The sequence below is a fragment of the Musca autumnalis genome, unplaced genomic scaffold (genome assembly GCF_047663935.1).
Source record: "Musca autumnalis isolate F117 unplaced genomic scaffold, ASM4766393v1 scaffold_1, whole genome shotgun sequence".
In the NCBI taxonomy this organism is placed as follows: domain Eukaryota; kingdom Metazoa; phylum Arthropoda; class Insecta; order Diptera; family Muscidae; genus Musca; species Musca autumnalis.
The window spans coordinates 18,707,158-18,720,246 of NW_027411644.1; the positions used below are offsets into that span (position 1 = coordinate 18,707,158).

The following is a 13,089-nucleotide window of genomic DNA, read 5'->3' on the forward strand; positions in this document are numbered from 1 at the left end:
AATGAGCGAAAAATTCTATAAGAAACTTCCGCACTTTGTGTCTTCCATTAAAAATGAAAACTGTAAATTTAATGAAAAGCTTTAAAAGTCTGTGATAATTAGAAAAAATATGTTTAAGAAAATTATTTTTTATAAAAGAAAACAAAAAGAAAATATATGTTTATTTACAAAATTTTAACGAAATTTTTGATCGTTTTATTTTTGATTGGTTTTTATTTGGTTGGTGTTGTGAAGAAGGGATTGTAGGATTCTGGTAGTCTTGCGTATTGTAGTTGTGTCATAGACCGCTCATCTTTGTTCAGTTCTTTTTTTATAAACGGGGTAGTTCCTTTAGTTTCTGAAATTAGACATTCGTCCATAGTTCATCTATTAAATAAGTTCATTTTGTTTTTAAGTTTCATCGTTTACCATTTCTATAAACAATGTTCCTTCAATTTTATATTATATTATATTTATTTGTCATTGTATTTACATTAATCGAGGTTTTCGATCAATACTTTTACGACTAAAGTTAAAATATTATGCTACCAAGATCTTATCTATAACGATCGGTAGGTTATATGGTTCTTGTACTTGCTACATTATGTCAATAATTCATTCGTTCAATCATGCTTTCAGTTCAGCTCATTTATAATTTCAGTAAAAACCCGTCGATTTTCTGGCTCTTGTATTCGCTATTGGCTCAGCATCCTTTAAAGAAGAGAATGAGATACATCGGCAGCAATTGGAATATTGATCAATCAATGAACAGCATACAAGTATAGATCTTAAAGCGCCATCTACTTAACTGCTCGTTAATGATTACATTAGCAGTGACACCCACCAGTGTTCAACTAAACTTTGTTATTACTAAGTATAGGAATTTGCAACCTGGTTGTGAGTGGTGATGTATACTGCCTTGATACAGTTTACAAAGATATATAACATAATTAAATTAAAAAATTTGTAGTTGCGAACTATACAGCCAAACACTTTGTTTTTTCGACACCAAACGCACTGTAGTTGTTTGGTTTGTCAGTTAACTAACAACAAAATTGTTGCTACCTAGTTTACGTATGTTGTTGTGGTGTGGTTTGTTGTTGTTGTTGTAGTCTCAATCCCTGCAAGCAAAAACTATCGCGTAAGTGACTTAGGCGTGTCGCCCAGGGCGATGAAAACAGTCGCGGCGATAGTCGCAGAAGTCACCCTGAAGTGACCTCCATTGTGAAGAAACGAACAACGGCGGCGTGTCGTCTTGGAATTCACTCCAGCGACACTTCTAGAAGATCATTTCCGCGATAGTTCTAGAAATTAAAAAATATATTTTTTTTCTATTTACTTTTATTTACATTTTTTATTATTATTTCTTTTTTTCATTTTTCTTATCTTTTAGAGAAATTATTCTTTGCAATTTCCGCCTACATTAATTTTGTCATTTTAAAAATGTGATATTTTGTTGCCTGACTTGGGAAGCGAACCCGGACCTTCAGAGTGCAAAGCGAGCAGATAGAAAATGTTCTATATTTGTTCAAATGTGTTGATTCATTAAATAAATGTAAAAAAATCGCCTTGGAAGTCACTCAGAAGTCACTCCGAAGTGTCGGCATACGCGATAAAACGTAATCACAATAAAGCTATAGAAAGCTATAGAATCTATTGGCTGAAATAAAGAATAAAGAAATCGAGTCGATTCGGTTTTCATCACAAAAAAAAAAAAAAAAAAAAAAAAATTGTTTGTGTAATTCACCAATGATCTTCCTTGGCGTGTTTCCCGAGTGACCTCTTGGGCGAGGGAGTGCGAAACTCACTTCCAATTGCTGGCAGGGATGTGAGGGTGAGACGATGGTGGGGCTCGTGTTGTGGTTTGTTGATACATTGTCAATACGATGGTTAGACGACGAGACCATTCAAAAGAAAACGAGAACAAAGTTGAGAGCATTTACCAACCAAGAGAGGAAATATGAGAGCAAATAGTGGAATATAGGGAAAAATAAGAAAGTGATTTTGTATCTCATGAAAATCTTACATATTTTTGAAAAAATAGTGGCTTTCGTATGGAAATAAGAAACTGCACATCTTATGTGAGGTATCTGTACAATATGAAAAAACTACATCACGAACGAAAACATGTAAAAACTCTTGAAATATTTTTTTCTGTGTAAATTTCAAATGAATGGAGTAAGTCGCCCGGGAATGAGCGTGGGATAACCTATTGAAGAAATGCACTATTTTCGAGGAAATTTTCGTCCTTAATAAACTATTATTCCTCGTTATTTCCGATATGTCTTGACATAACATGCGATTTTTAAGACGTAGAAACCAAAAATGTCTTTGCGTTGCCTTAGCCCAGGATTACGTTTCGTTGCATTTCCAAGCGCTGGCAACATTTATTTGCATATGCGACCTCGAATACGAGTATTGTTGCAGAAGCATTGCTAGTAGCTATTTTCTTCAAAAATTCGGGCATACGTAAATTGCCATAGTTAATCATATCAATCACATTTATCTTAAGTATTTCGAATGTTTGTCCGAATTTTTTTTATGTAATAAAAATATCTTTATTTTTAAATTTTTCTACAGAACAAGCATTCTAAAATACGAAAAGAACAAAAAATATCGGAATTTCCCTTAAAAATTCCTTAAATACTACAAATACATAGTGATTCTAGGTGTACGAATTAGGGATAGGTAATGGAAAGCAATTGTCGATTTTTCGACTTTTCGATTTTGGTCTAAAACTTAAAATTCGATTTTTCGGTCTGGCGATTATTTCACTTGCCATAAAACTCGTCTATCGACTTTTTCATAACCGCAGAAAATCGATTATGATCGATTATTCGTCGATTTTCGAGTTGTCTTTTGAAAATGTAAAACCGCCAAGCCAATGGGCAAACTCGAAAATCGATCACAAGATAATATATTATGCGATTTCCATCCATCCAAAAGTCGACCACGATTTTTAGACTTTTAACTGCAAAAAGTCGACTAATCGATTAATCGAAAGTCGCTTTACCTATCCCTAGTACGAATACGAACTTTGCCATCCACATGAACGCCATCTATACCTAAATTACGGAATAAATAAATAATTCGTTTTGATATTTTTAAAACTTTCCTCTTCATAGTAATTCCAATCATTTGTTCCATATTTGCATAAAAATGTTCAATAAATAACTATTTTATTCAGTTTTGAGGCGTGTACGAATATGAATTTTGTATACTGTATCTAAGTGCGCCGTAATCACCAAAATCTGTGGATTCTTTTCAGGTTTTAGGAAGATGCACAGGTGGTATCCTACGTTGGTGGTTTTTCAATATTTTTAGGAAGACCCTTAGAGGACAAAGACTCTATTTTTTTGAAAAAATTTTTAAGAGGACCAATACTGCACAATATTACTGCATTCGTAGATGAGAACAGTATTCGTAGATTCTTTAAAGAGACTCCAAAGAGATGACTTTGTGGATTTTTTGACCATATTTACTAGGACAAATAGGGATCAGATTGCTAAAGAACTCATAAACAATATTCGTTGGTTGTTTAAAGTTTTTATTAGCATCCATAAAGGACAATATAAGTGCACAATAAATGAGGACCACCATTCGTAGAATTTTTAAGATTTTTTTCTGGGGGACAAATAAAGGACAGTATACTTGGATTTTGGTGGTTTAACAAAAAAATAAATTGAGGACAATATTCGTGTATTATTAGCAAAAAATTCGCCGATTTTGTGAAGGTTTGCTAGAAGGACCCATAAAATTAAATTACTTTTTTACAGATTTCAGAAGGTTTATAAAATACAATATTTAAGGAATTTTGGAAATTCTTATGTGACAGATGAAGAGACAGTATTCGTGGTTTAACAAAATAATTAGGAGGTCCATAGAAGACAACATTCGTGGATTAATACGAACATTCATAAAGGAAAAAAATCGTCGATATTATGAAGATTTTCCAGAAGGATTCATAGAGTAAATGGAAGGCTATATACGAGGATTTTTTAAGATTTTTTGGAGACACATTTAACATTTTAACAATTTTTATGAGCAACCAAAGACAACAATATTGGCGGAAATTAAGGACAATTTTCTTTGATTTGTTAGAGTATGTTTAGGAGAACTGACTTGAAATTGAAATATGTATAGGAAAACCCATTGAAGCGATAATCGAGGGTTTTTTTTAAGTATTTAGAAGGACACCTAAAGATACTGTACTCGAGGATTTTAAAAATAAATAAAGGGAGAAATTTCGTTTTTCGTTTCGTGGATTTCCAAATGATAATAGAATGACCCGTAAAATGCAATATTAGTCGATTTTTGAAAAAAAAAATTTCAGGACCTATAGACAAAAAAATATAGGTATGTACATATTTTAAACAAATTTTTAGGAAGAACACAACAGAAGATGATATTTATGGATTTGTCAGGATTTTTAGGAGGACCCATAGACAATAGTTTTTGTAGATTTTTAGGGTGACCACACAGAAAAATATATGCGGCCATGTGTAAGATTTTTAGGATGTGGCACAGATTTGAATTATTTTAGGAGTAGTCATGGCAGACAACAGAAGTTGAATTTTTGTCAAGATTTCCATACGGGCAGTGTTCGAGGATTGTTCTAATATATTTAGATATTCTCAATATATTGTGAATCTCGTTCAAGCCAAAACAATTTTAGTCCATAAGAAAGCAACTGCAGCCACAACAACATCACTGGGCTATCTGTACCAATGTCTGAAAAATAAATATTTTCTGCTATGTTTGCCTGAAATTCCCACAAATAACCAAAAATTAAATAAATACTCATATCAAATTGTGATTAAAATTGTAAAAATTATATTTTTTGTTTTTGTTTACATTTCTTAAAATACAAATTATTTTCTTGGAAAATATTTTTTTTCTTAAATTATCACAGTTTTTTTGTAAAGCTTTTCTTATTGTTTGTATAAGAATTTAAGGCATCTCAGTGGCGGGAAGACACCTAATGATGATTTCTTTAATGTTTCATCTAAGCTTGGGCCCAACGATCTTGCATATAGGCAGCAGAAGTCCAAAACAAAGTACCGTGTTCGGTGCGAACAAAGTGAACAGGTACTGTGGTGGTGTAATCAAATTCTTGCTCCTCCTCCACCTTTTCATAGGATTCATTGATGTCATTTTCATATGATTCCATTGATGCACAATCTGATGATGTTTCAAGACTGGCATTTCGGCTATTTTCCAAAGATTCAAAGGATTCCATTGAGTCGGAGGCAGCAACAGCAGCTTTCTTGGATTTGAAGATTTGTTTAAACAGCTTCTTCATGCTGGAACTTTTCTTCTGGGAGATGGTGATATCCATGTTGTGATATTGGTTTTGTGTAATTTCTACGCACATTTTGAATGTTGTTCTGTGGAGTGTTCTTTACAAGAAGACAAATCGAGTGAGAATGATGCTGTACCTTTGGTTGCATTGGCCTTTTATACTCTCTCCAGGTTGGCAAGAACATGCAGGTAAATGAAAATCTACCAGCTTTTGACAATAGGATTTGTAATCTACTCGTATTGTTTGCGATGTACCTTTCTGATCGTGGGAATGTCTAGTGAAACTAAAAATGAATCATTAAAAACAATAAGGATTAGGATCCTCAATGTATTTGTTGTTGTTCTTCGTAACGTGTTAGTTGCACACGTGTGCATGATGGAGAGAACACCTAAATTCTAACACAATAAGAATGAAGGTAAGGTTTTGAACTGTTTCCCACGCAACGTTGACAATAGGAATGTTGTGAATTAGACGTGAGTGATATTTTGTTGTAGTATGTTTTGAAACATAAGCTGATTGTTTAAAAACCTGCAATAAAAAATGTGTGCTTTGAGGCTGAGGCTCGTAGAGACTCGTGCCTCTCTAGGGACTATGACTATATAAGGTATGCCATTCAAAGCTATGTACATTATATACATTAGGACAATATTATGAGGTTCACTATATGCCATAAGGGCAACATGCGACAGCTTCAGCACTGGCACGTTTTCGCCAGCGCCGATTTTATCGATGCTATATAAAGATCGTACAAGGGAAAGTTGTTAGTTTGCTCAAGATCTTCAACTTGACGATCTATGTATGTAGCATCAATAAAATTGTCGCTGGCGAATGCACAATAGTGGCGAAGCTACACCATTTTACCCTACTTCTTATTAAAAAAAAGTGCAAAGAGCAGAGGATTTTGATTTTATATGTGCCTTGAAGGGCCACATATGAATCATTACATTTGGAACAATAGGTTTGTATTTCAGTCAAGTAAGTATGGGCATGTACAGTTTGACAAGTAATAGTTTTCTAACTAAGAAAACGAACACTTTTCACGCATTAATTAGTGACAAATTACTAGGGTTTTGGGTTTTCCCGGTTTTTATCGTTCCCGGGAACCAGGAATCAAAAAATCGCCATTTCCGGGAATCCGGGAATTTTTAAAATACGACAGTGAATCAATATTTCCGTGATTTTTTTTATCTTCCCATATTAACTTATATGAAATACAATATTTTCAAAGAGTTGCGGGCTCAAAAATGGATGACACGTTTTCGCTCTATCGATTAAACGAAAAAATATTGAAAAATGCACCATGGTGCCGGGATTTTGCTCACACTTACAATTTTAAAAAAGGCAGGCTTTTTGGGAAGAATTGCAAAACGATTCCAGATGAGCTGTTAAACTGCACTTTTCCTAAATTTTGTGTTGGAGGTACCCCAAGGGCTGGACCGATATAGTCCATATTCCAACCTGATACATGACTAGATGAAATAATAGGATATGCAAAGTTAGGACCAATCAGAAACTTCCTGTGGGAGTTATCTTGCCAATTTTCCATTTTAGTTGTTGCCGTCAAGGTTTCTTGGAGATTTAAAGACATTATCTCAGGAAGTATGGACTTGCCCCGACAAAATTCGTATCGTCGTAAAAGGGGCCGTAAAGTCAAATTGCTGAAAAAAATTCAAATTGATCCGACTGGAGCTCTAAAACTTCACTTTTTCCGAATTTTGTGTGGAACCCGTTCTCTGACTGGAACTAATATTACCATATGCAAAATTATGACTGATTCTCTTATACATTTTTCCCTGAAAACACTTTTGTAGATTAAAGTTATTTGTAAATATTTTGTAGTTTATTGATTCTGTAAAATCTAATCGAATTCTGATTCTATGGTAAAAAATTGACGGGCATTGTTTATTTATTAATTCAATATTAATTGTGATAAATGTAAAAAGATATTTTCCGATTTCCCGGGAAATATGATTTTGTTTCCCGGGAAAATCCCGTAACCAAAAAACCGAGAATTCCCGGGAATTCCCGGTGCGGGATTTCCCTACCCAAAACCCTACAAATTACAAACAGTTGTGATACAAATGTCGTTTTTTTTGCAAAAATTAGTTGATCGACTTGTCTAAGACCAGATTAAATGCATAAATAAAAATTAACCCATGTAGTTCAACAATAATAACCAAACTTAATAATTAACATGTTATACAAGCTGGCAAGCAAATTTTTTCAAAACGTAATGAATATTTCAAAATACTCCATTTACGAGGGCGGTTCAGAAACTTCTTAGCCTATCAATGAAAGAGAATAGTTAGTTTTTCAAAAATATTTTTATTTTTCAATATAATCTCCTGAAAGTTCAATACACTTAGTCCAACGTTTTTCTAGCAATTCTATCCCTTGATTAAAATAGTTTTCCTCAAGGTCTTCAAAATAGTCGTTTACAACTGCAATTGCATCTTCATTTGAGGTAAAACGCTTGCCAGCAAGGAATTTTTTTAGAATTGGGAACAAGTAAAAGTCACTGGGAGCTAAATCAGGAGAATAAGGTGGGTGGTCAAGCAACTCGTACTTTAATTCGTTGATTTTAGCCATTGTTAAAACACTCTTGTGCGCTGGTGCGTTATCTTGAAGAAAAATTATTTTTTTGTGTTGTGAGCCAGGACGTTTTTCTCGAATTTATACATTTAATTGATCGAAGAGGTTGCAAATATTACTCTGAATTTATTGTTTCACCCTTTTGCAGATAGCCAATCAATAAAATACCTTTGAAGTCCCAAAAAACCGTTGCCATAACCTTACCAGCCGATTGAATTGTTTTTGCCTTCTTTGGGGCACTTCCTACAGCTTCAGTCCATTGTTTGGATTGTTCTTTTGTCTCTGGAGTACTCGTATAGTGGTGGATCCATGTCTCATCAACAGTTATGAAACGAAGCTTAAAATCCATTTTATTTCGCTTAAAACGATCCAAACAAGCTTGAGAAATGTTCATTCTTATGCGTTTTTGATCGACTGTTAACAAATGCGGCACCCATCTTGCAGAAAGCTTTTTCATCTGTAGTTCTTCATGCAAAATTAAATGGACTCGATCATTTGAGATGCCCATGATATTAGCAATTTCACGCATTGATCATTTAATACCATATCATGCACTTTGGCTACAATTTCTGTTGTTGTTGCTGTTTTTGGACGTCCACTACGTGGTTCATCTTCAATGCTTGTACGACCACGTTTAAATTCAGCAACCCAATTTTTACTGTTGCATATGAAGGAGCACTTTCACCTAATACATCCACCATATCATTATGAATTTCTTGTACCGATAAACCTTTTTTATGTAAATATTTAATGACAGCACGCATTTCTAATTTTTCCATTGTAAAAAAATTGCGGAAGCGTCTTTTTTGAACACCTGTTTCTATATGAAGGAGTTGCCAGATCGAAACAAAATTCAACATGTGTTCATAACAGAGATGGAAGTTTCCAAAACACCTAACTTTTTTCTGTTTACACCGCGCTTTTTGTGCTGGGCAAAGAAGTTTCCGAACTGCCCTCGTATTCGGTAAATACTTAAAATGTATGACATTTTATGATTTTTTTCTTAATAAGGATTATCTACTAACAATTATCAACAATATTAGGTATATAATATCCATATGGTCCAAGGGAATACCAGATCGTAATACGTGTAAACAATGTTCTATAGGTCTCAAACCGGGAATATCTGAAAACTAAGACGTTTTATGAGTTTTTTTAGTTCACCAGGATGGGTTGCCACCAATTACGATAAATATTGCCTACAGAATAACTCGATCAGGAGGCTTGCCAGATCTACTAAAAAACTACCAGGTCTTATTAACAGTAAACGGAACCACCCGACATTTTTATCACAACTGTTTGTAATTTTTCACTAATTAATGCATAACAAGTGAGAAAAGGCTATAGTCGGTACGGGGCCGACTATGTGATACCCTACGCCACTACCTTTTAGATGGACAGACGGACAGATGGACGGACACACATAGCCAGATCGACTCAGCTCGTCGAGACATTCATTTTGGTATATATAAGTATGGGTCTACGACCATTATTTCGATGTGTTACAAACTTTTTGGCCAAAACCAACTTATAATACCATCCCCACATAGTGGTGTAGGGTATAAAAAGTGTTCGTTTTCTTAGTTTGAAAACAATTAATTGTCAAATATTCAACAATCAAATTTATTTCCTTGTAAAATGAAGACCCTATCTTGTAACCATCGTAGTTGCACAGTAATCACAGTAATATTGTTGATTGGTAACTCATGTTCTATGGTTCACTAAATATAACATCACAGGATTTTAGAAAGATTTGTTTGTGTTTTAAATTGAAATTATGCAGTCCATTCCCACGTTACCTCTGCGGTATACCAAGATAAGTTCATTTATACATATCCCACTGTGCGACGTGCCTTCTTAAGTCAAAATTTAGGGTATCAGTTTTACCTAATCGATTGATTAGGATGTCGAATCAAAAAATTTAATGTGCGGAAATTTCAATTTTCCCTTCTTCCATTAACTTTTTTGTGGCTTTGTTGAAATTATTCGACATTCAGCAAGTGGTTTACAAACCAAACCCAACAAACTTAGTACAACGTCAATTTCTCTACGGCGATTATTTGTAGTATTCGAACTTTTATGTTTTCAACACTGTTAGCAATTTTCTTATATTTACCACACACTATCAATAGTATCTCAATTCAAGAGGTGCCACAGTGATTCGATCCTGAATTCGCAATCCAAATCCATGTACTTGCCTCTTCATGGTGTCATTCAAGATCTTCCATAGTGTATTGAAAAAATGAATTGCCCTTTTTCGAATCCACAAGCACTTACTCACTGTTAAGCCACATTGAAGCCTTACACTTGACTCCTTTAAAGACCACATCGATAGACTGCAAACACAAAACCTTATATTTTACAATACAATGAAAATTAAAAAACAAATCAGAAGTGTGTGAATGAATCATTTATTTTCCAATTATCTAACGAAAGGTTGGAATAACCTCTCTAAACAATATATTTTACCAAACCATTCATTATAAGTTCAAATATTTTGTAAATTACGATATCTCTATGTGGCACGAGCTTCGTTACGCCTTGCAATCCTGGATAAGTTTTAAAGCCCTTGTTAAGATAATAGAAAATATTTCTCAGTCCTTCGTAAAAACTAAAAGTAAACTAACTTCATGAGTTTTATTGCCACAATCCTATTGTCACAATTGCGTGGGAAACATTTCGAAACATTACTGACATTCTTATTCTATTGGAATTTATGTTCTCTGTGCGCACACGTGTTCAACATACCCGGTTATGAACAAGCAACAACAAATATATAAAGATTCCTAATCCCTATTGTTATTTTTTTATGATTCACCAAAAATTGTAGTTTCACTAGACATTCCCACGATCAGAAAGGTACATTAAATACAATAGATTACAAATCCTATTGTCTAAGAGCTGGTAGATTTTCATTTACCTGCATGTCCTTTCCAACCTGATGAGAGTATAAAAGGCCAAGGAATCCAAAGGTACAGCATCATTCTCATTCCATTTGTCTTCTAGTAAAGAACACTCCACAGAACAACATTCAAAATGTGCGTAGAAATTACACAAAACCAATATCACAACATGGATATCATCATCTCCCAGAAGAAAAGTTCCAGCATGAAGAAGCTGTTTAAACAAATCTTCAAATCCAAGAAAACTGCTGCCTCCGACTCAATGGAATCCTTTGAATCTATGGAAAATAGCCGCAATGCCGGTTTGGAATCATCATCAGATTGCGCCTCAATGGAATCCTATGAAAATGACATCAATGAATCCTATGAAAAGGTGGAGGAGGAATTTGATTACACCACCACAGTACCTGTTCACTTTGTTCGCACCGAACACGGTACCTTGTTTTGGACTTCGGCTGCCTATATGCAAGATCGTTGGGCCCAAGCTTAGACGAAACCTTAAAGAAATCATCATTAGATGTCTTCCCCAACTGAGATGCCTTAAACTGTTATACGAAACTACAAAAGAAGCTTTATAAAAAAACTGTGATAATTTAAGAAAAAAAAAATATTTTCCAAGAAAATAATTTATTTAAGAATGAAAAAAATTAAAATATAAAAAAAATATATATTTTTACAATTTTAAACACAATTTGATATGAGTTTTGAATTTAAAAATGGGTATTGGTACGGGTTTACAAATATCACTGAAAAATAAACTAGCGTAGACGTTGGCACTATAACCAGTTTTGCCGAATATGACGATTTTTTTGGTTCAAAATTGAAAAATGACGATTTGACGATTTTATGGTCCAAATTGACGATTTTTCACGTAAACCAGAATTGCATGAAATAAAAGACGATAAATATATTTGGGCAAAATTTCACAATAAACTTTAAGGAAAACAATGTTCCAAACTTGATTTTTAGGATAGTTAATGGATGAAAATTTTTCTTGAAAAGTTTTCGAGATAAAATACTTCCTACTAATGACCACTTTAAGGGGTGAGCCAGTTTTGAATGACAGTTTTTATCGATTTCCGACTGCCCTACTACCAAAATGTACTTGTACCGACAAACATCGACGGACGCACTGTCAAGCGAGCGATATTTGAGCTATAAGCTGTAATTTTTTAAAATATCACGTAATGGATCCTCTCAAAAATCTTTAGAAATCCACGTAAATGTTTCTCAATGGGTCCTCCTAAAAATCCACGTATATGGTCCCTAATGGATGCCCCTAAAAATGTTTAAAAATCTGTGCATATGGCCCCAATGGCTTCTTCTTTAAAAATCTACATATTTGGTCTCAATGGGTCCTCCTAAAAATCTTTAAAAATCCACGTAAATGTTTCTTAATGGGTCCTCCTAATAATCCACGTATATGGTTCCCAATGGGTGCCCCTAAAAATCTGTGTATGTGGCCCCAAAGGCTTCTTCTTTAAAAATCCACATATTTGGTCTCATTGGGTCCTCCTAAAAAATCTTTAAAAAACCACGTATATTATTCTCCTCAATGGGTCCTCCTAAAATCCTTAAAAATCCAAGTATATTCTCCTCAATGGGTCCTCCTGAAATCTGTAAAAATTCACGTATATTCTCCTCAATGGGTCCTCCTAAAAATCTTTAAAAATCCACGTATATTGTCTTCAATGGGTCTTCCTAAAAATATCTAAAAATCAACGTATATGGTCCTCAACTTGTCCTCCTAAAATCTGCAAAAATCCACGTATATTCTCCTCAATGGGTCATCCCAATGACTTTAAAAATCCACGCATATTCTCCTCAATGGGTCCCCTTAAAAATCTTTAAAAATCCACATTTATGGTCCTCAATGGGTTCTCCTAAAAATCTTTAAAAAATCCAAGTTTATGGTCCTCAATGGGCCCTCTTAAAAATCGTTAAAAATTAACGTATATTCTCCTCAATGGGTCCTCCTAAAAATCTTTAAAAATCCACGTATATTCTCCTCAATGGGTCCTCTTACAAATCTTTAAAAATCCACACATATTCTCCTCAATGGGTCCTCCTTAAATCTGTAAAAATCCACGTATATTCTTCTCAATGGGTCCTCCTAAAAATCTTTAAAAATCCACGTATATTCTCCTCAATGGGTCCTCCTAAAAATCTTTAAAAATCCACGTATATTCTCCTCAATGGGTCCTCCTAAAAATCTTTAAAAATCCACGTGTATTCTCCTCAATGGGTCCTCCTAAAAATCTTTAAAAATCCACGTATATTCTCCTCAATGGGTCCTCCTAAAAATCTTTAAAA

The 13,089-nt window shown here is 34.1% G+C and overlaps 1 protein-coding gene across 1 annotated transcript; it reads left to right on the forward strand.

The window, feature by feature from the left end:
- Positions 1-10,945: 10,945 nt before the first annotated feature.
- On the forward strand, positions 10,946-11,266 carry LOC141391571 (enhancer of split m4 protein-like). The gene has a single exon (XM_073964442.1). The coding sequence runs from the start codon at positions 10,946-10,948 to the stop codon at positions 11,264-11,266; it is 321 nt and encodes a 106-aa protein (XP_073820543.1).
- Positions 11,267-13,089: the final 1,823 nt, after the last annotated feature.

Excerpts from the sequence above, each read along its gene's own strand:
- LOC141391571 (XM_073964442.1), top strand. The coding sequence starts at position 10,946 with ATGGATATCATCATCTCCCAGAAGAAAAGTTCCAGCATGAAGAAGCTG.